At 40.2% G+C, this 24274-nt stretch overlaps 1 protein-coding gene across 1 annotated transcript; it reads right to left on the bottom strand.

Moving 5' to 3' along the window:
- Positions 1–525: 525 nt before the first annotated feature.
- On the bottom strand, positions 526–21574 carry SERPINE3 (serpin family E member 3; the record flags this gene model as incomplete). Its single annotated transcript, XM_082014372.1, has 8 exons — positions 526–569; positions 3730–3813; positions 6288–6374; positions 9556–9656; positions 10706–10904; positions 15096–15293; positions 16580–16813; positions 21316–21574. 8 exons carry the CDS (start codon positions 21572–21574, stop codon positions 526–528), a joined length of 1206 nt encoding a protein of 401 aa, XP_081870498.1.
- Positions 21575–24274: the final 2700 nt, after the last annotated feature.

Here is a 24274-nt window from a genome sequence, read left to right as displayed (position 1 = left end):
CACCATTTTGCTGCTTGCTTGTTATCTTACAACATCAGCTGGATTATACCTAAATCTGGGACCAGACTGAACTTCAGCTTTGTTCTTAAGTTCTTGACTTCAGGACAGGGAAATAAAGTTGTGCTTGAAAAATAACATATATCACAGTTTTCTTGTGGGATGCTTTCTTTCAAATGACATACTTAGCAACAGTCAAGCTGACTTCAGCCATGATGAAGTTAAGCAGAAGCTGTTGGCCCATATTCTTAAACATTTCAGTGGCAAAATCAGTTTGTTTTTTCCTCAAATGTTTATATACTTACTATCCTTTCTGTAGTTGTGGTGCTAAAATTATTCCTAGAGAGCTGTGAGTTTCCAATATTGTGTACAAAGGAATAAAGTAGTGGAAGACTTGCTCACTCTTATTCTTGCAAAAGTGATATTGTTTGAAACAATGTTTTAATAAATACATATAATGCAGCCTTTAATTTCATTGAAGGAAAGCTCACCATAGGAGGAACAGAAGACAGTGTATTTATCTAGAGTTTATAGCGAAGGATTTGTAACTCGTCCTATAAAGAGTACTGAACCTGTAAATGAAAACAATAGTAACGTTATTTTGGTTTGGGACCACATTTTCAAAGTGTAGCACAGTTTAAAAACATAAATTAAGCATGGAACTGGCAGATTTGTGATCATTCATTGCTTGTATGGAAAAAGCGACTGTAGTTGCATGCTTGCCTTAGAATAATTTGAACATTTCTGTATTAAAATCAAAAAGGCCTTTCTAAATAGTTGGTAACCCAAATCAGAAACTTGCCAAAACTTGAAACTTACCCAAACCACTGGCTTAAGAATCGCTTTTGAACTGAGAAAATAGAGACTAAATTAATTCGTGTTGATCATCTATCATATAATCATAGGATCATTAAGGTTGGAAAAGACCTCTGAGATCATAAAGTCCAACTGTCAACCCAGCGCCACCATGCCCACTAAACCATGTCTCGAAGTGCCACGTCTACATGTTTTTTGAACACTTCCAGTGATGGTGACTCCACCACCTCCCTGGGCAGCCTGTTTCAATGCTTGACCACTCTCTCAGTAAAGAAATTTTTCCTAATATCCAGTCTAAACCTCCCCTGGCACAACTTGAGGCCATTTCTTCTCATCATATCACTAGTTACTTGGGAGGAGTAACCCTCAGCCTCCTATTCTCCAGACTGAACAACCCCAGTTCCCTCAGCCACTCCTCATAAGCCTTGTTCTCCAGCCCCTTCACCAGCTTCGTTGTCCTTCTCTGGACATGCTCCAGCACCTCAACGTCCTTCTTGCAGTGAGGGGCCTAAAACTGAACACAAGATTTGAGGTGTGGCCTCACCCGTGCTGAGTACAGGGGCATGATCACCTCCCTACTCCTGCTGGCCACACTCTTTCTGATACAGGCCAGGATGCTGTTGGCCGCCTTGGCGACCTGGGCGCACTGCTGGCTCATGTTCAGCCACCTGTCAACCAGCACCCCAGGTCCTTTTCTGTTGCACAATTTTCCAGTTGCTCCTCCCCAAGCCTGTAGCGTTGCATGGGGTGATTGTGACAGAAATGCAGGACCTGGCACTTGGCCTTGTTGAAGTTACACAAGAGATTATTACAACCCCTTGAATGAAATCACTGCCTCAGATTCATTGAATTTGTGATTCAGTTGTTTGTATTGCTGTTAGCTTGCCTGTCCTTCAAAGGAAAGGGGATGTGTTCAAAACTGAAATTCTGATTAAAAAATCCCAAACTTTTTTCAATTATTTCAGGCAGAGTTATGCTGCTTTAAGTCTTGGAAAATATATTTCTGCTATTACTAGAAGACTGATGCAGTGAAGAATTTTGGTCTATGTGGATATTCATTGTGAACTTTATGGGGATAGTAAGTTTTAAGTTCATCTAGTTAGGTTAATGTATTAAAAGTAGATCTTGTTTACCCTTTCCCCTTTAATACCTGAAGAACTTCAGTCACTAAGTCTGAACAAACAAAATTATTTTGAATGTTTTTACTTTTTGCATTAAAAAATTTAGATTACAAAAAGGTACTTCTGATTTTGATTTGATTGGAAGGTATGTATTCTGTTATGCTTCATATAAAAATCCTGATTTTTAAAAAAGTCTGATTTCCCTTCTATTTATAGACTTTATCATATACTGTAAACTGAGCAATTTTATTCATGGAAATCACACCTTGTTCGTAATCCTGAAGGGTCTGTGGCTCAAGTTGCATAGATCAGGTTTTAGTGCCTTTTTTAAAAATTCTGATTTGCCAAGTAAAAATGTATTTATTCACTGAATGGTAATGATTGCCAAAGGATATTTAATACAAAACCCCCACTGAAGTAGTGCTTTTCTCTTTTAAAGGTGGGTTTGCATTTTGGTCAAAATGTAAGATACAGGTTTTTAAAGCAGAGTGTTACATACACCAGTGTTCACCGACTAAGAGAACAGAGTGTGTTGCTTGTAAGCAGGTAAAGAAAATTATTCTTTTTCATTTTCTTGCCAGGCCCCAGTGTTTTACTGAACCCTATAAATGGCTATATGTTCCCTGGAAATCTTAACAGATGTGACCCGAGTTATGAGAGAAACTTGGCGGTTTCAAGGATTGTTAGGAAAATTCTTTTAAGTGCGAATTTACTGCATTGCTAAGAATGGTAAGAGTTGTTGGAGATGGCCTGATGCTTCAGAGGAGCAAACACCTGCTAAAAGGTGCATAATGCAATCGTCTTTATTACTGCCAATAAGCTATATGATGTTTGCCTGTGGCAGAGAGTCCGGAGTAACTTACGTGGTTGGACATCTGAAATGAGATATACAGTCTAATACTGAAGTCAACGGAGCACTGTGGTGCTTCACTCTTTCAGATGTGCTCTGCAGTTTTGTTCATGTTGGGGCTGGGGGAGTTCATTTGCAAGAAAAAGAGCTATCAGTTGCAAAAGGAACATGCATTTTTTCGGCAGTTCCTTGCAAAAGTGAAGATACAAGTTTGGCTTTTTGCAGAGCTAAGTTACCTGATTACATATATAGAATATCCATGGCTTTTGATAACCTAAATGTCTCGTGAGGATACTAAATAGTGAAGAATCCAGATGTGCAAAACTAGCTCCTCAAAAGTGTTGATATTCAAGAAATGAGGGAAGAGAAACTTGCTTCTGCATATTCAGAGCTGTAGCTGGGGAAAAAATTGTTTGCCTTCAGAATTTCTGAGCTGTCCCCCTAGAAACTGCTGAGGTAGGAATTAATACAAGGAGTTTCAGGCCCTGGAGTCCTGGTGCCTACAGGCAGAAGGCATAAATAATTTTCATCTATAGGGAAAGACTTCTATTTTAACTTCTTCAGATATTAATCCAGCCCATTTGTAATTTGAATCACCCTGTGGAGGTCAGTCCCTAATCCTGTGGCATTTAAGATCTATAAGATCTTGCATTTGAGATCTATAAGATCTTTTTAATGCCTATAATTATGGTAGAAATCTTTTTAAGCACATACTGCATATACATAGAAGAGAATAATCTGGTTTCTCTGACTTCTATGACTATGATGCATTCTTTTTGAAGAAATTAAACTGCATTCTTGTGCTTTAAAAACCCTAAACCTACTGTTTCCATGGTTGTTGAAATTTCCTGGACTGAAGAATGGCACGCTATTTACAAAGAACTTGTTACTGATTTCAGTGCTGCTTGGGAAGGATTCTGCTACTGAAACAGAGAGCATGCGTACCTGTGTTAGCTTGTCTCAGGAAAAATGTGAAAGGTCTGTCCGCTTTGAAAACAGGCGTTCGAGATCTTTTTAATAATACCATTGCTGTAATGCAACAAAGAAAACATTAGTAAAATGCGTCCATTTTCATTCCATCTTCTGCACAGTGCCCTGAAGCTGATGTTTAATACCTCGAGTTTTGAGTTGCTCCTCTGCTTTAAGAATAAAACAACAGTTTTATCCAACAGTGAAATCAGTCTGGGTGAATGAACAAGTCAAGTGGTATGAGACTATATGCAGGTGATTTGGGTGTATTTCGTTGCTGAAGTGAGTCTGCCTGGCTTTGGATTTCAAAGGTAATATATTTTTTGTTGTTATCACAGCCCTAACTCTGCTGAAGTCATACCATGCTATGATCTAACCCATTAGCCAATTCCTAGCTATGCTGTTCTGGTAAAAAAGATAAGGAAGGCACAAATGTAGTCCCTTTTCTAAATGGGAGAAAACCAGCAGAGGAATATCTATGTCATCCTGGAATTTCTCTGTCAGAGGTCTCGACGTAAACCTGAGTATCCTCAGTCTCAATGTATGGCTGTCCTTCCCCTCTCTGGTGGGCGGTTAATTATTAGATTAAATAAAGAGTCCTTAAGAATGATGATGGCTCAGCTATTCTTAAAATACATCTTGCTTACATAAATTCTTCCTTGTAGCTATATAGTATTAAGAACACATTGTCAAAAAAAGCTCCAAAACTAAAAAATGTAGATTTGGATTAATTTTTAATGAGCAGTTAAAACAATGGAATTCAATTGAAAATTAAGGTAAGACTCAATAAAACTAGTTTGACTGGCACTACTTCAGTGCTCCTAAAAAAAGTGTCTACTTTAGCTTTCAAGCCGCCAATGTGACTAGTGACAGAGCTTTTAAAGTAAATGATAAACATAATTATACCTTTTTAAATCAACTTCTTAGCTTGGTCTGACTGGAGTTAAGGTCAGTTTTGGCATTGGTTTCAAAGGTCTGATACCTGATTGCTATTACGCTTAGTCTCTGGTATGTAATTAAAGCCACCTAAAAGCTTTTATTTTATATGGGAATTACCAGAAAAGTTACTAAAAATACTAGTGCTCCAGTAGCGTTGAAAATTGTCATAAAATTTAGAACTGTACAGCTCTGCAGCAACTTAGTTATGTCAAATTTTCCCTATACACCCACGTATGTACAGCATGTGCCTTTAATGTTGCTGCTAGGGCAACCAAATCAGGTGTGCTCACGTTCCTTTTGGCATCATGACCATGGGGTGTCTGCGGTGAGGGAGGTGCACCTCACAGAGCCACCCAACGTCCTGGGCACTGCAGTGAGATGTGGTGCTCTCCCTACATGCCTCTTGGATTTCTCTCTGAAAGAAAGGGAGGCAAGCAGGAGAGATGGGAGAGACCCAGCTCTTGCCTTGTTCTGCAGTCAAGGACCACCAGTGTTTGCAGTGTGTGCGTGGGGCATGTCTCCAGTCAGCGCAACCCAGGGAAGCGGAAAGGTGAGATGTGGTTAATGGTCACCCTTCTGCTGTGCTGATGTTTGAACAGCTTGAGGACATGTTCAGCTTCTGAAGAGAAGCAAGTGGCAGTAATGTCTACGTAATCCACGCAGACGTCTAGGCCTGCTGCTGTCTTTCACACAGGGTTACAGCATCTCCAGAGTGTCTGAGGCTTCCAAAAGGGAAACAAAAAAGCAGGGGCCACCTTTGATAGAGCTCATGTGACAAAAAAAAAAAGGGGGGATTGCACAGCTGAGTAATTTTAGTTCCCCTGTTTTATGTAAGTTGTGATGAAGGATTTCTATTGAGATGTCATTTGCCTTATGAATCATAGAATCATAAACCAGCTTGGGCCAGAAGGGATCTTTAAAGGTCATTTAGCCCAACCCCTCTGCAATGAGCAGGGACATCTCCAGCTAGATCAGGTTGCTCAGAGTCCCGTCCAACCTGAAGGTCATTTATTGACTCTCTGGTCCATAGCTGAGATTTTATTCTGAATCTCCCCACTCAGCCAGCCCCAGCTACCCACGTTGAAATGATCAGTTAGCAGAAACCACTGCACACGAAGGTCACAACTCAAAGTACATAAGAAACAAGCCTGTCTTTATCTTCATGAAGACAAAACTTCCCTATCAAGGACCTTCAATGCTACCAAAGAGATCACCTTTAAAAAACAAACCCTGTAACAGTTCAGGACAAAATGTTAGTAACCTCTTTTCATTTTTTGCTTTTATGATCTGAGCAAACAGATTTGACCAACAAAAAAAGCGGTTTATTTTCTTAAACTGGACTTTCCCTGGGCCAGTAAAGCTGGTTTTCACTTGAGTATTTACATGTTAGTCTAAGATCAAACATGGAAGAGTTTTTAAAGTTCTCATGAACAATTACAAAGGTAAAATGGAAGCATGTTAAATAAAAGTTTAAATTTAGGTTAGGCATACATTTAAATGCTACCATGCTTTTTTTTTTTTAATAAAAGACTAGTAGTTTTTTCTGTAGTGATAATCTTCAGATGTGAAAAGTGAAGTTTGTATATTTGATTTACCTGTAGCTCCTGATGCCTTCGTACCATCTTCTGTTACTTCAATCTCTGCTTTGTGAATAGCTTCTGAAATATAAAGACTACCTTGCTCTGACCCCCCCCAAAATGAACATTAATAGTTATTTTCTGAATTCCATTTTGAACACCTTTTTTTTTTTTAATTTCTTAATTCAGAATGCTTTTACCTTTTTTCTGTAGAATCTAAGGATCACATAACTGTTAGGTATTTCACCTGGGCAACTAATTCAATGACAGCATACTGAATACAGTATATGTCACATTATTAGCTTTTTTTCTGTTGCGAATTCCTTCCATTCCTTCCTTTACCACATCATGTTCAGAAAGACATAAACCTGCCTTTCAGCTGCTTTTTCTGTATCCGGCTTCCATGTTAGAAGATCTTCAGTTCTAATTTTGACTCTGCTCCTGACCTTTCATACATGTGCCTAATATGGAGGAGCGTAGTCAGTCTGAATATCTAAGCTAGCTTGATTTCAAGGACTTCTTAGCTCAGCACGTAGCTCAGATAGTATGACTGCGTGGCTTTTGGACCAGCATGACCTTATGTGCAGACGACTTGGAGAATAAGCTAAAACACTTATGTGTGTCTTGAATATATCTGCCTGAACGTGTCCTTTGTCACAGAGTGTGTCTTGCTTGATGGCCCAGGTGCCTCTGACTTCTATGTGAAATATGGATCCTGCTTTCAGACGAGCAGTAGACTTCTTAGGAAAGAATCACTACTGTGAACACGAGGTTGGGATGTTTTTTCTGCTTAAAGGCATTTCTGCTACTGATTTCTCATCATTCAGATCTGCTTTCTAGTCTGGGGGAGAGGGAATGACAAGATTTTGACTGTGTTTGTATCGGTGTAAACCTGGAAGAGCTGTGAGGTGTCCTCACAGTTCTGTTGATGGAGCCAACCACAATCTGGCCGCTTTCCACTGATGTCCAGTGGTGGGAGTTGGGCTCAGGTTACAGAAGAGTATCGCTTTGACACAATATAAGTCAGATAACACACAAAGAGAGTGACATCAGGTTACTTTAGTCTAGAGAAGATGTGTCTCAGACCTCTATTGCTGACAGAGGGAGGCAGGTCCCTTGCCAGTGTGAGTAGGAATGCACACATCTGCCTCTGACTACAGAGAGACTTTTCAGGGAGCCTTAAGTGACCATTGTGAATGCCCTCTTCTCCCTCATTCTACCCATGTTTACCTGTTCTTTCATCTTTATGACTCTTTTCCCCCTACAGGGACAACAGTGGACTGAATGCTGAATGGGAATTACTAGTTTGAGAGCTCTCCCAGGTTGTGGTGGAAACCAAGGTTACATGGTGAGAACAGAAACTAATTAACACAGTGGGGACAGTGAATGAGTACTGGATTGAGGAACTGTTGGAAGGGAAACTGCAGTAAAACTGCTTTTCAGGAAGAAACGATGGCACTGTGACATAAAATGAAACTTGGAAAAAAATTAATTTCAGAAGGATACCAAGGAGAGTGTTTTAAGCCTGCTTCTCCCCAGCTGACTGCGGAAAGTGGGGAAGGTTGTGAGGTTTTTTCTTTCTTGTCTGGCTATGAGGATTGAGTCACATATATATGAAAACAGGGAAATACTAAAAGAGCATTTTATCTGTTTCTATCTGAATTTTGTCCAGTCAAAAATCTGGGATGGAAACAAGAAAGACAAAACTGGGAAGAGGCAGGATTTTTTTAATTAGATAAATCTAACATATTTTGGAGGGAAAAAATTAGAAGTTTTCAGGCATAAAGAAGCTATTCCAGGTCTGAAATGAAGTAACACATTTGTTTGCTAAATGTGATCTGAGAGTAAATATTCTGAAGATTATGGCTTCTGCTTCATATGGAAGAGGAACTGAAAACTTACCTTTTTCCAACTCTACCTATTGGTTAATTAAAAGATAAAACTTCCTTATAAACTCTGCCTCACATAACTCTTATACCATCATAGCTATAACCCTACTATTACGATACATAACTGAGTAGTGTAAGAGTAGAACTGAGAAGGGCCTCAAGATACCCTTTAATCCATAACCTCACCACAGGCGGGATCAAATACTTCTACAAGCCTTACCCTGTATGATGTGAAGCAGAAAGCCACCAAGTTGTATAGGAAAGAAGCTGCTAAATGAGATTGTTTATGATGGAGTTCATTTCCGCAAGGTGTTTATCTTATTTAAAGAGATGTTAACTTTATAAAATGCATCCTTGTGCACTTTATCGCTATATTAACATTTGTTTGCAATAAACAAAGCAGCAGGCTTTGACAAATAGGTGGGCAGTAACAAATTATTTTTAATGTGCATCTCTTTGCAGTCTGAGATATGTACCGCAATAAAAAAATGCTATTGTTCAATTTTAAAAGGGGTATAAGAACAGAATAAGTAATGTGCCTTCTGAGGTTTGTCCCAGAAAAGCAAATTCTCTGTAAAAGCAGGTTTGTCTAAATTGGAGGAATTTCTTGTCATATTTCCATTTATTTACTCAGATGCACAAGAATTGCATCAACTCTCTGCATCTCTAGGAGCAGCTATTACTCTGAGTCTTTGCTATGAGAAGAAATTAGTAAATTGAAATAATTTGTGTTGCTGAAAGTAGTAAAAAAAAAGAAACAGGTAATATGGATTATTTTAGTACTTAATGTTAAATAAGGATAAAAGTTTTCCAAGGAGCGGGATAATTTCAGACTTCCAAAACCAAGACAGTTTATAATCATAACACTAGTATTTTAGCAAAGGGGAAGTATAATTTGGTTCACTGGTCACTGGATTAGCAAGACAACATAGCACGGGCGTATTGCCAATATTGCTTGTGGTGTCAGGAGTTTTAATACTGACTTGTTGGACAAGCATCCCTAGCTGTTAAATGACTATTTAAAAGCACAAATAGGAATGCAAGCTTTACTAAAGTATCCTAAATTTCTGAATGAATAACCATTTTCCAGGCCTATGCTATCTTCACAGTTTTAGTCTTATAGAAAGAAGCTGGAGGGGGGAAAGGAAAAGGAAAAAAAAAAAAAGCAAGACCAAAACCAGATCTGTCCTTTTCAGATTCCTCTTGCCTACAAAGCAACAGCTCAAAATACGATTGCCAATAATAAAGTTAAACAGTTGGGTGTGAATTATATTTTAGAGTTTCACAAAGGAAGAAGTACAATCAATTCAGAAGGCCCAGCTCTACTGAATCATTCAAATGTAAAAGTGTACAACTATTGGGTCAGTGATCATTTTTTATTCAGTTAAGCCTCTTACCTGAAATACCTTTAAAATTAGCAGTGGTGGGATCAAATGCATCTTTAATTCCCAAGGCAGAAAAAAATGTCTTTAGGTCAAAAAGGCTTTGAATACTGAACCTGAAATGAATACGGTAGATTTTATTTAAATGTGGGACTCATAGTTTCATAGAGCTAAAAAGTGAAATTTATTTCAAGCCTTTGCATTTCATCAATCTATTGCTGTATGAGCCCAATGCCATCCCTCTGATTGTGTACTTTGCAGAAAAGTGACTCATTTTCTCCTGAAGACATTAACAGGAGGAATCCCTCGCCTCGCATCTATTGCAATCAGACCAGCTCTCAGTCTTCTTGACACATGAACACTGCATTTCCTCAAGTGTCCTCTTTTTAGCAATCTTTTTGGCTGTAGCAAAGGGCCCTTTGAAACATTTGCAAAAGATTAGCTTGGAGAAAAAGAATATTAATCTACAAATTGTTTTCCAGCACTTTGTTAAGGTGGGGAATGTATTGTAAGAGATGTGTAACGAAGCCCTTCCGTGCTGATCCATACAATACGTACAGATACAAAAGACCCTCCTGCACCTGATTCCTCCTGCTATGCAATTTCATTTGAATAAATGATAGAAGAAGCCTCCAGGACGTGTGCATGTGCAATGGCAAATGACTGATGTGGAAAATAGATGGCTGAAACTCGCTTTTTGCCCAGAAAGAGGGGTATGACTGGTGGGGTGCCCCAAGTTCTTTGTAGAGTATTTTCGTAGTATACTAGCAAGTTATATAACTATATACAAGCTAGTGCATTTTTTTTAAAAAAGTATATATATTTACTCTTCCTTAAGCAAAGAGAAAAATGGAGTGTGGGAAAGGGCCAGGAACATTTCTCTCTTTTTAGATCTTTAAAGGATTGTTATACACCCCAAAAATTTTAAGTAAAAGCTCTAGGATCAACTGAAATACTTGGTTTTTAAAACAATACAGAGCATACCAGAAAGTTTTGGCATTCCCAGCTCACCTCTTCATGGCTTAAGAAAGGGCTAGAGGTTTTATGATCATGTGATGAATAACAAAACTGAAAGTCTCTCATTTGATTTTGTCTCGTGTCAGCACTATCACACAGAATTCTAAGTGAAGTAGTGAAGCTATCTTGCAGTATTAATATTGCTTACCTAGGTAGAAAAATGTCCATCTTCGTTCTCTTTAAGCTGTTGGCCCAGAGGGTTATGGTTTTGGCAGAAAGGTGAGACTCAATCTGGGACAAAGATGCTCTTTTGTGGCTGGGAAGCACTAGGAACATGCTGAGTTTCTCCCCCAGGTAGGGCAACTCGACCACGCTGAAAGCCTCCAGAGCTGCAGTCTGGAATTGGCCTGTAGATGGGCAAATATAGCTCTTATTTTATCATTCAAGAGGGGAAAAAAACCCAAACCAACAACTCGGGCCTGGGTCAGCAGACGGTTCAAAACAGCAGCGATGGGATATAAGGGGTTGTCTTTTGCAGCCAGCGCAGGTTGCTATTAACTCACAGCAGTGGCTCATCTGAACAGAGCTGATTGTGTGATGCTTTTATATATATATATATATATACACACACACACAGACAGACATCTTGGCTGAAAAATGCCGATAACAGTAGTAGTACCTGAAGCACTGTCTCAACGGAACATGGATATTTTATTACTTTCTCATATAGTAGCTGTCCTCCTTGTTCAGAGTTTAAAAAACATTACTGAGGAAATGACAGTAACTTTATGGTGACTGTTTCTGCAGTGCTTATTCTTTGAATAAGTTTACCATTTTCTGTGATATTAATCTAATACCTTTCAGTAAAAAATCACTACTGAAAGAAATTACAAAAACAAAATGAGGTGTGTACTAGTTAATTAACTGAAATCTACTTTGCCTCATGTTTCCATCTGTACTACCATTAAAAATAAGTTTTAAATTTATTTCAAGAAGCAAATAACTACATTAAACAATAGTTAGGCTTGTGCTTATTTAAGCATAAAATTCCTTTTTTTTTTTTTTAAATTGAGGCACAAAGGACTTATCAAAATCAGAGGAAGGTTATAAAAACTAGTCTCAACAGAAAAGGCTGGTGGGGCTTCCAATCTTGTAATTAGTTATGCAACTATTTGCAACAGCCATTTAAGAGTACCATTTTAATTCCATATTTCAAAGAACAATTAATCCAGGCATTTCTAACGGACTCTGTTATATAGTAGAACAGATTCAATTACCACAATTTTACTTCCTTATTTTTTCATCTGTTAATCCAATAAATAGCATTTCAGGAACACTCAGCAATAATTAGCAGGCTGGGAGTTAAATGCAAGTTGCAAGCAAATGGCTCATCATTGCCACTGCCACTGGCCATCTGAAATACTGAACCTACTCCCTCTTCACCCAGCTGTGGTAGTTGTACCTTGTCTTCAAGGGTAGATACTCATGTTTATTGAGTCAGGGGTTATAAATAACAGAATATAGGGAGCTCATGTTTACAAGACCTAAGTATTTGCCAATAAATATATAGCTATAAGATGTCTCAAACGTTTAGTGTACGATGTTTATTAATTTTGCAGATCTGGATTAGGCAGGATTCATTAAGTGTTGATTGTTCTGCTAGATTAAATTTTAGTCCCTTAGAATAGCCTTTGCACCATGCAATGTGGAGAGGGGTTAAAACCAGCTCCCAGCACGTGGATCACTTTGCTGGGAAAAGACCTTCTGGTTTGTAACGTGCAAGCAGGGAAGATGTACGTTTGTAGTGCATTGGACCTGAGTGGTTTAATTTGTGGGCATGCTGATGTTTTGGAGTCAGCACATTGTGCACAAAGGTTATAGAGTCCTTATTTGTCAATTAGAAAGAAAATCAAAGACTGAAATTACTGAGGCGGAACATTTAGCCTTCCTTACTTGAACTGATTTTGAGCATCCCATAAGGATTATATATATGCTAAATCAGTATTCAAATATAGTTAACCAATTGCTTGGAAAAATGAATATAGCTGCAGTGTTTAAAAGACATGTAAATAGTATTGTTGACATTTTCTTAGAGCAGTGTTAATTGTCCCCAGGCTGATCTGTTCTGTGTGGCCGTGTTAAAAGGATAAACAATGCTGTAAATGCTGTGATCGATAACAGGCCACAGCTAATCTTTCTCGCTCTGTGTTTTGGATCCTGATGGGAGACAGCTGCTACCATTTAATAATGAAGGAAAGTTATCTCATGCCTCTGTTTTGTTGTACTGAACCAGTCTTTTGTATTCATTTCAAACTGATTTGTTAGAAATGTTTCTAGCATTTCTAGTGATAAAGACTTGAATTGGCCCTATCAAATCCAGCAATCAGCAAATTTTAAATGATCCCTTTCATTTTGACTTTCCTCAAAAGTCTTTCCAGCTGCAGAGAGCTCACACATTTCAGGCTTGGATGACAAGGTAATCCCAGTATTTTGGCTAACTTTCCTTTTTTGTGCAAATGTTTAATGTTTCAGCTACCTACTTGAGCATGATAGGATGGAGTTCTTGTGTTTAGGCAAATGGTCAGACAAACACAACTAATGATTTCACATCAAGTTTGCAATGTATTAATAGACTGTAGATTCAGTTCTTTCCCATGACTGGAAAACAGGTGTAAATTTATCAAAAATAAGAAAGGGAAATTTTAGGTCTTTGAAAAATTTTAGAACATACTCTGGAGAAAAGAACAACCAAGTCAGAGAGGGAAATAGAGAATTGCAACATCAGGTAGACCCTAGCAAACAAATCTATAAGCTTTTTTGATTTGATAACTGATTTGATAAAAAGGCATAGATTCAGCCATCTAGTTTTAAGTAGAGCACTAAACGTAGTTTCACTGTGGTGCTATTTACAGGTAGAAGTGATGGCAATTACAGCAAGAAATGAAAGGCAGCAAGCAGCCTCTTGAAGGGGAAACTACAACGAGCTAAGTTAAAAAGAGGAGCTCCCAGGTTGAAAAGAGGTTACCATTGGCTTTCCAAAGTATTGCCAACACTCAAGACTTTCATCGAAGACAAACAGTGGAGTTACCATGATGACTAGAGTGGTGGAAATCAAATGATGGTTCAAAAACACAATAAAAGGTGTGGAGATTTCCCTCCCCTTGGTTTACCCAGGACTCATCAGCTGGAAAAAAATGGAGAAAGAAAAAAAAAGGAGAAAGAAAAATGCCCAGGTGGGGTCAACCTTGAGTAACCACCCTGAGCTGATTCTGCGCAAGGTATTTTTAGCAAATCATAGAACTACTAAGAGCATTTTATAGAGATGGCCTCATTAAAGGTATTATGTACATTCTTGGTCACTTATTTTCAAGAAAGATTAATTTAAATTGTAGAAGTGCAGAAAAGGACTAGTAGAGAATTGGAATATTTGTGCTTTGAATAGTTTAGAAGAGCCTGGAATGTTCAGCTTAGCTAACAGGAAATTGAGAGGCAGCTTGGTGACTCACAGATGCATTTGGGAGTAAATATCAAAGCTGAAGAGAAACTATTTAACTTAAAGGATAAAGCTGGCACGATACTAAGAGATATAAATTGGTCTTGAAAAAAATTTAGACTTGGAATTAGGAGGGGTTTTACCCAAGTGCAGTTCTGAAATTTAGGGTAGAAGGGAAAGGAGCTTTTTATATTTTGAAAGAGATTGTAGAGCTAAATGGTAGAATTCCTGGTGGCAGAAAATTAAGCTTACAGCATGAGTCCTTCTGTCAGCAACCCACATGTTCCAAGCCTTTGAAAAGAGCATACACTGTATTCATATATTATACAAATAAATGTTTGACCTATATTTATACTGTTTTAAACCCATGCTGAAATCATCCACTGATTGGGTATAAGGGACAGAAAAATTTCTCTCCCCTTTGTTGCAGAATTTGGCCCTGAAGATTTCCAATTTTATGCTAAAGCCTTGGAGACAGGCTGTGACCAGTGACAGGAGGGATGGGTGTGCAGTGCCGGTTCTCACGGTGATACTATCCTCTCTCTGGTGCTCACACACGCAAGGGACAAACAGTGATTAAGCTTAAGGGGCCAGGGAATTTCTTATGCACCCCACAAATCAAATTAGTAGGGGCTTGATATAGTTTTAGTCTTAAATGCCCCACTGTTGCGTGTTTAGATGTGCTTCCTGTGGTACTCCCTTCCTAGGCAGCTTTATTTAACAAGACCTATGCCATTGGAAAGGACTTTGTATACTGAAGTACCCTCAGTCTCTCCTGTTCCCTTCTCCTGGGACGTTATCTTGATGCCTTTGGGTTGTTTGCTACAGCTGATGAGTTTGTTATGGAGTGCTGGAAGCTGTTGGTCTGTGAGGGATGGGGCATGGGCAGTAGATATTTTAGGAACCATTTTGAACTTAGGATCTGTTTCCATTGCCTGGGATTATAAGGAGTCAATTCAGTCACCCAGGTGGTCTCTTTATTTGATGGAATTTCTTCTGAGACTTCTCCAGTCTGGGACAATAACACATCTTAGTGCGGTAACTGTGGATATTAAATAAATAAAACTGTTCCATGTTGTACAATAGAGCAAATCTGGACAGTTACCGTAGTTAACTTCAGCTGTGTGATGCATTGTGGGCACTTTCAGGGTTGAGCCCTCCGCTGTGGTAAAAGGCAACATCCGGGTATCTGTAAAGGAAAACTTCTTCTGCCACATGCTTTTGAAGTACATGACGCTCACCAGGGCAACCTGGCTGAGCGGTGACCCAGCGCTCTCCAATGGCATGCCACGCACGTCCCCATCTGCAAGGAAAAGAGGCAGGGATGGGGACACGTGCCTAAAGGCCAGGTCTGTGTGAGTAAATAAAGCAAGTCAGGACCGCTCTCTGCCCCTAAGGGTAAGAGGTACAACTCACAAGGCACTTTTAAACCCTTTACCTTCACCTCCCCACCTGTACATGGACCTCATTGGGGTTGCCTGTTGGTCCATGCTCTCTCCAGAACCGAGCTTGAGCTGGTCGATGCTGAGGGCCAAAGCTGTGCCAGGGCTATGCCACTCGCAGAACACCATGGATGAGAGCAGCCCAGTGCTCAGCACCATGCCATGGCTCTAACTGGTTTTGTAGCTTAATTGTCCCTGCATGTAATCTTGGAGTGGTTCATCGTTAGCAACAGAAGTCCCACATGAAATGGATTCATAATTACAGACTGCTTTATGAGGTAAATAATTCAACTGAAACTCATATCCTAATTCTCTCCCTATCTTATTTACTTGGCAGTTCAACTCATCCTGCTTTGGGTATCTCAAAGATTCTTGAAAGTGTGATCCACTTTTAATTCATTGATACGCATGTGAGCACCACAATATGAACTCCCATTTTAGTACCTGCTTCTAGAGCAATACTTTTCTATCATGAAGCTGGATCACTTACTACAGTTCATTTGAGATGGATAGAATATTTATTTTGATAGTAGCTTTAGTGTGTGTGTTTAACATCACCTCACACGTTGATGGCCAAATTAACAATCACATAACTTAAGTTGATGGGGCAAATTGGGGATTGATTTGCTCTGCTGCTTCTAAGGACTTGCTTTTTCAATTATTTTTTCGTTAACACAGAATTTAATTTCATTACTTTTTTTGCTTGTGTGGAAAGTAAATTCTTTTTATTTCCCATTTTGACTTTCTAAACTCAGAGTCTGACTGCTGAGCTTAGTGCCCTACGTGTTCCCCACTGCAGCATGAAAGCATTCAGCGCAGTGAACACAGTCCCTGGAGTATTTGGCTGCTCCTTATTAAAACTGAAAACACTGCAAAAGATTTCCATTTTAAAAATTAGAAGAACAAGGACAAGTGGTTACCAGCTTGATACTGCAAACTTATACTCACAGATTCAGACCTGTTCCAGCTCTTTCCTCACACTAGAAATGAGCATCAGCACAAGAATTAGATTTCTGGTCTCTCAGCCTTGGTTTGGACAACATGGAGTGTGGCAAAAAACTTCATACTTGCTTAAATGCAATTTCTCTCGTTACTCTTATTTTACATTTTATTCACGTGCAAGCATTCTCATGGCTTGTTACATTACCTCCAAGGTTACTGGTGATCCATTCCTGTATTTGGGCTGCAGTTCTGTTCGGGTCAGTGAAGTTGGTTTGCTGCAGGCTGCTGTTTGCCCAGCGTGCAGCACGTGCCGCGAAGCGGGGCAAGAGCTGCACGCCAGCGTCCACAAAGAAGGAACATGCCAGCTGAACCACCATGCCTTGGGTGGAGTTGGTCGCTCCTTCATACATTGCGTGCAAGAAATCCTGCACGCTTTGATCTGCCAGGCAAGAAAGAGGGAAAAACTGCATTTACCATGTTGAGGCTAAGGACAGCAGAGATTTCACCAGGTCTCAGCAGCTCTCAGCTCCAGTGCTGACCACAATGAGGGTTGTGAAACACTGGCACAGGTTGCCCAGAGAGGTGAAAGATGCCCCATCCCTGGAAACACTCCAGGTCAAGTTGGCTGGGGCTCTGAGCAACCTGATCTAGTTGAAGACGTCCCTGCTCATTGCAGGGGTGTTGGACTAGACGACCTTTAAGGGTCCCTTCGAACCCAAAGATTCTATGATTCTGTGATTCTATGGAAGTTAAAGCACTGTAACAACTGAAGCACCCTTGACTTTACAGGGTATTGCTGTCAAGCACTGCTGTCAAGGACGGTGATGCACTGGGCATAGGAAAGCACTCTTCATGTTGCTGTAGAAAGCACTCTTGTGCAGATATGTCACATCAAGCTCACACCTCTATGTAAACACAACTCTTGCATTTCATAAGGAAATTTATTGTCTTTTGGGAGTTCCCTGGGTTCCTATTAGTGAGTCCTCACACCTCTGGTGGTGACTGGATGAGCGGCTGATGCTGCAGTACTGCCGTCTCCTTCTGTTATTGATGCCACCCATCCCAGGAAACGCATCTCCCTGACTCCCCCAGGTCTGTCTCTCCTATCCTTGGCCCTCATGTATTGTTTTGTTTCTTGAAGGATGGTTGTCCAAACTGGCCCAGTATTGCAAATGAGGCATGACAATGCTAAATAGATCTGATATGTTGCTTCACGTGTGTTACAAGCAACTCTTTTTTTTTTTTTTTTTATAACTCACAAGAGTGTCTGTTTTTTTCTTGAAGTACAATTTCCCATTCAATATTCATTTTTTAATCTCCTAAGAACCCTCAGATCCTTTTTTAAAAGCACTATTCTTTGGCTGATTTTTCCCTGATTTGAACAACTGGTTATTCCTTCTAAATGTAGAATTTTGCACTTGTCCTTGTTGAATTGTGTCCTATTCATTTCACACATTTCTCTGATTTTCCAGGATGCTTTTAAATTCTATTCTGGTCTTCCAAAATGCTTGTAGCAACAGTGTTGTTCAAAATTTCAGTAATGTATTCTCTAGTTTGTTGTTTACTAGTGAAAATAGCTGAATAGTGCCCTGGTCTCCTGTTCCTGGGGAGCTCATGGTAGTTCAACTGTGGTGGCTTCTGTGATGGGTACAGTGTTGAGGTGTGGGCCTAATGAGAACATGAGTCCTACAAACATAGAGGATCATGTGTTTTTAAAATCACAAAGTTTCTAGTAGGCTCTCCTGAAGGGTGGTTTAGCAGCCATTTCTGGCTGTCATTATTTTGCTCACTGTAATGGTTTGTGATGGGATGGTTGATGCCGAGGTGACTTCCTGAGGCCTGGGACTTGCACCCAGTCTGAACAATGTTTATGGGCTCTCTGTCAAATCTTCTCAAAATTCCCATGTTCGCGGTTCAGCCCCTTTCCCATATCCCTTGTTGTGCTTTGGAGGAGACTTGCCTACAGCCAGCCAATAAAAGTCTTGTTGAGATTGTTACTTGCCTTTAAGATGTTAAGACATTTTCAGCAGGTTCCTTCTCTAAGTTTTCCATGAGGACTGTGAAGTGTCTGGAACATTGCTCTTCTTCAGCAGGACATAAGTGCCTCTTGGGTCTGTGGGATCACCAGGACCTTTATGATTTTCCCACCAAGTGTCCCAGTTTCTGTGTGAAATCTCAGCAACTCACTGTTGTACATGAATTGCTGGCCACTATCTCCAAGGTGGGTCAGTTCTGTGCCCCTTGCTTCTCCAGGTTGCTGTACTTGGCTTAGGTGCTCCTCTGCCTTGGCGTGAAACCCTGGGGTGCCCTGGGCAGCTTACAGGTATCTGTCTCCCCATGATCGTTTTTTTGCGCTATGGGCTGGCTGGAAATCTTCATTTTGAGTCAAGGGAGACCTTAGGCAAAGGGAGGAATCACCCAGTTTCTCCAGATGCCTGTGGGTGTAGGCAGCGGCTGGAGGGAAGTCAGGCTGTGCTGCCGCCTGACACATGGGTGGTTTGGGGTGGCTAACCAGCAAAGTCCATCCCGGCTGGACCAACCTGTCCCAGGCTGAGCATCAGGTCAAGGGCAGAACCTCCAGCTGCCATCCAGGTCACAGGAGACTTTTACTATGTCAGTTCAGATTCTTGATGGGGTAAAGGGAGAGTTTGATGTCCACCCATTTCTACCACCTGAGAATCCAGTGCATGTTTTCTGACCTAACAGTGCTCCTTAAATAACCTGCAGGAAGACTAATCACCTATGGGAAGTTTGGTATTAAAATTTAGATCTATTACTCTTCAAGGGATAAAATATTGAACTTCTTGAACAGATGTCAAGGAAACTCACACGGTCTGAGGTGTAAAATGCTTTTCTCGTGTGTTTTGCATTAGTGCAGAAGCATTTGGCAAGCTCTCTGGAGGATGTGACAAATCAAAGATGGTAAATTGGAAGCAGATGTTAATGTTAGGTGTGGTATCCTGAGATTGTAACTTCAGTCATATCAAAGTGCTTAGCTAACCAAAGTCCTGAATTCTTACTCAGAAAACAGTTCAAAATTGCTTAAAAATACTCCACTGTGGATAAAATGAAGCAGCAAAGAGAAAACATTTTAAAGCATGTCATTTTGTCTGTGTCACATAGTCTAGAGAGACATCCCTTTATACATTTTTTTTCTTAGCACTAGAATAAAGGTGAACAAATCTTCCAAATATTAAAAGTTTACAAATGCATGTAAGAGCAGGTTCTCCATGAATAGTGAATGCACCATCAAAGTTTTCATTTTTTTTAGCCTCCTTAGGTTTTAAACACATCCTTTATTATTAGTAAAGACAGACCAACAGGAACATTAATGCAAACACCTAATGGAAGAAAGGAGTTTTATCAGATATGCATATATACATGATTTGGTTTTACACATCTGACAGGAAATTTGACCTAAGTATTTGATTTATTTATTTGATTTAAACCATTTGAGGAAGCGGTTTCCTTCTCCGTCACTGGAAATGTGCTGTTATAAACAATAGCAATAGATCCCATCCTACTTTATTTTCACATTCATGCATTCATATTACCGAAAACCAAAGCTCAATGTGGCTTGTGCCACAGCCAACTAAAATGGAGATAAAATGTCTGCTTGGTATGATGTGCCACACGAGAAGAAGTAAGACAGCACAAGAGAACTAGCCTCTGCGCTTCCCTTTGTTACATTTTGTGTGAAGATCTGTGCCTCAATTTCACTGTGCAATATTATTCTTAAGTTTCTTTCTAAATAACTGAGCCCCTAATAACCAGAAGTGTCAAGCAAGGTATAATCCTTGCATGAATTAATGTTGTCTAAAATTGCCCTACTGAATTTACAGAAACAGAAGTCTTACAAGCAAGACTTCATTCTGTCAGCTGCTCATGATAGAGATGTCCTTGCATCAGTACATACAGCTGTATCTGTATATATCAGCCAGAGTTAGCTCTTACTCGCTGTGTTGGTTTTGAATATCAGTGCTATCTGGAATGGTAACGGTGACTAAGGCAGGTTCCAGCACGGGATGGTGAAATTGCTGTAGGTTTTATCTTTAGTCTTCATACGCTGAAAGTAAATTTTATGCTGAGAAAGAGTGGTGTTACCCCTATACATGAGTCTTGTATGTAAGCTGTAAATTTTGAAGATGAGGCAGTCATCTGCTTTTCATAAACATTGTGCCCATAATGTAAAATAGTTTTTGATGTGTGATGTGGGATGGTAGGATAATCCAGAGCTAAAATGAAAACAGCATCCTTAAATTCAACTGACTTAATGCTGGATTTTAAGACATCTGCCTTTTCCATATCCATTCCAGATTCCCAGTGAGTTTTATTTTAGCCTGCTTTCAGGGAAAGATGCAATTGCACCATCCATCTGTCAGTGGATATCTCTATCTGCCAGTCTCCTCCTAATAACTTTTCAACTTTTTGGCCAGTTGTAATAACATTAGAAAAAGGTGCAAAGTCTTAAAGATAATTCAATTTCTACAGGTTTCATATGATTTGTTAATGGGATAGGAGAGAAAACATGAGTGGGGTTAGGAGAGAAAATGACTGTCCTGTGCCTGGCACCTCCTCGCAGAGGACACATGGGAAGCCAGGACACAACAGGCACCATGAAGCCCTGGGAAACCAGGAGCAATTCTGCTGTTTGTTGGAAACAGCTTTTCTAGGTGTAGCTGTATTTCAGTGCAGTGAAAGAGTAAGCACTGATCAAGAAAAAAGAGGAATAGTAATGTGCGTATCAACTATTCCATTGAGTTTCCTTCGTGCAGCTGACACCTGGCTATCAAATATGGAGAAAACACTCCTAAACTACATATTGCAGTGAGACAGAAGACAGAAGTTTAGCATGAAGCGTGCAATTGCTGTCTCCTTAGTAAAGCTGTGAATTTATTGCAAAATGTAAGGCAAGAAGTATTTTTTTAAACAGTACATTACCATGAATGTTGTATCCTAGGGCATCCTGAAGCTCCAGAAAGGTATTTCCCTGAGCTCCAAACTGCAGCAGCTCCAAAGAAACAGCCACGCTTGCTGGGGAGACTACCAGGTTGGTTCTGTTCTCTGCTTCGGATACATGCCGGTAGAGATTGATGGCAAATTCAGTCCTCCGCTCTTTCAGCTCATCATAGGAGACGCAGTTTCCTTTGATTAAGCAGCAAGCAGACAGGATAAACGCAGAGAAGAAAATGGGCAACATAAAGACAAGCTGGGAACACTCTCCACCAGATAATCATACCTGCAATTAATAATACAGATATTTAGAAAAACAATAGGCTGAGCTGACAGAGGAACTTTCGCTTTCCATCAGTGTTAAGCTATGACTTGCAAGAGTAATGATCACTGGTAAAACACCTGTCCAGATCTACCCAGAAGCTGTTGTCATAAAAAATAAGTCATAGGGACATGCTGATGACTCCGTTGGCTAACGAGAACCGAGTTTTCCAGAATCCTGTACCCATATAGAATGGTTGGTCATTACAGTGTGTGGAGACCCAGAGCCCCTTGGTTAAACAGTTAGCTACCTGCACACGTAATGGGGCACCTTAGTGAAAGCTGTGCGGTCTCCATGCCTCTGAGCACCCACAGCTCCTTTTTGTCCCCAGCAGAAAGGGGGTCACATCCAGCACTCCCAGAAGGAAGGCCACCCCTCATGAGGTGCAGGTATCTAAGTGGGGGCTTCAGGCTGGGGTTTAGATCCAAGTTTGCAAAAGGCTGGCTTCAAATTCCTCCCCCCAGATATTCCTTCTATGAAATTTATCCCAGTGAAAAAAGGTTTTATTTGCAAAAGGCTCCAGTGCTTGCAGCACAAAAACCACTGCTTCGGGTTTTTATGGGAAATCAAGCATCAGTCAACGTTACACTAAGAGACACTTAGATTTGTATTTAAAGGAAAAATACTAAAATGACAGAATAGTTTCTTTACAGAATTTTGCCTTTTGAACATCGTATGCAAGTATTTTTTAAAAAATACTGCACCTTCTTTCACTTCAGGATTTCCTACAAATCTTTCTCCATGCCCTTTGCTCTAGAGAGCACCTCTAATGCCTCGTATTTACTCACAGTTAGCTCTGTTAAATTGTCTTGCCTTTCTGGGTCCTTCTGGGTGTCTGAATGGAAGCTGTCTATGAACGTCTTGTCTCCTTCTTTAATAGGTAGTGGAGTAAAGACTAAGTCATGAGACTGCGTTTAAAGGGATAGTCAGTGATCAGAGTCTCTGTCGGCGATGTCTGTACCACTCTGTCCAAATTCCTGTAGGCTACAAGCTCTATGGAGAGCCAGGCAAAGCAGCATGCCACTGACCAGCAAATCCAAGGCAAGGAACAAAAAGGTACACATGGAGATAGAGTCAGCAACTTCCTTGCAAGCCCTGCTTGAGCCTCATGAGACTTGTGACCTGCTGGTACCGAGCAAGGCATCTCCTATCTCTCTTCCCACCCCCCTCCTTCTTTTGTATGAATTCCATTGATTCCTCTGCCACAAAGGGGAAGAGAAAGGGCTCTCTGTGTACCAGGCACACAGCTATTTTTTTCCCCCACTTTGAAACCTGATTCAGAAATCCCATGCAATTAAAATGTCTTTATTTGCCATTATTTTTTTTTAATGCCATCCCAAATAGCAAGATTTTCATTCACTCTTTAGTTTCCAGGAGGAAAGAAACAACGAAGTGGTGCACTTGAAGGAGATCAAATGAGGAAGGTGTTGCTTTGAATGAACCAGAAGCAGAAGAGCTGTGGTTGTGACCACTTTAAAAGCAGTTTCAGCTGTTCATGGCTTTCTTCATATGATAGGATCAAATCCTGTCTGTCATATACACAGGGTCAACCCCACAGCTTCACAACGGCACCTAAGGTAAGCGAGGTTTTGGCTTAAAAATGTGTGTAAAATGGCAGCTTACTGATCTCCATGGAGTTTGATGTTACATATACACTTAGGTATTTTACATCATATGTTCCTGTTGCAAGTGGGAAAGCAAACACGGGGGAAAAGGTCATTAAAATCAATTAATAGTGTTTATATGCTACTATTTCATCCTTAGCAGGGAAGAGGCAGCCATGCAGTTGAATTAGGGCCCAAATGAGCATGAAGCAATGGGCCTCCTTTTGGCTGCACTTGTGCTGTTCCTCTTTCTGCTCTTTTGAGAAGATGACAGAATCGACACTGATACTGGGGTCTGTCTCAGGATCCTGGGGTTTAGACCTCATTCCTACTAGGACAGCTGAAGGGCAAGAGTTTTGTCAGTCTCAGTCTAGTCCAACAGGCAGGGATGTAGCTTTTGCTATGGATTTCAATGACAACATCCTCATGCTGAAAATTACATTTGGGTTTAAGAGTTTTGCTGAAGGAGGACCTCTCTGATGAAGTTATCATTAATAGTGTACACTGGAATGGGGATGTATTCGGAGGGAATGGAACGGAGGCCATCAAGTGATTTCTCAAAGGGCTCAGATCTGTCAGTAGATAGATTAACTCTGATTGCTGGTGAGGACTGTACAGCTGGATTTGATGTGGTGTTCCCAGAGGCTCCAGACCTGATGAGACATTTCCTTTGTGCCCTGCCTGATACTCTCCTGTGGATTTATTAAAATTTAGAAAAAGGGTAGGGATCCCGTGAAGGTTTTAGAAATTACTGTTAAAAATTGACATTCAACTCCCATCTGGCAAAAAATGAAGCCAATGTTGCTATTCAGATTTGGGGTAAGTATCTATGGAAAATGTAACTGGAACTTGGACCCAGTATAAATGTGATGTAGGATAGCAGAGTTTCTGTGGGAAAGAGGAAAAAAAAACATTCTGACTCACGTCTCATCAGAGAGGGGATGTAGAAATTGGGGTTTTTGTTTCAAACCCTCCCTCTCTGCACCTGATTTAGGAAAGGAAAGCCATGGAGGAATCTTAA

This window comes from Phaethon aethereus (assembly GCF_964289735.1).
Source record: "Phaethon aethereus genome assembly, chromosome: 1".
Lineage (NCBI taxonomy): Eukaryota > Metazoa > Chordata > Aves > Phaethontiformes > Phaethontidae > Phaethon > Phaethon aethereus.
This window is presented reverse-complemented; position numbering and strand designations above follow the sequence as displayed.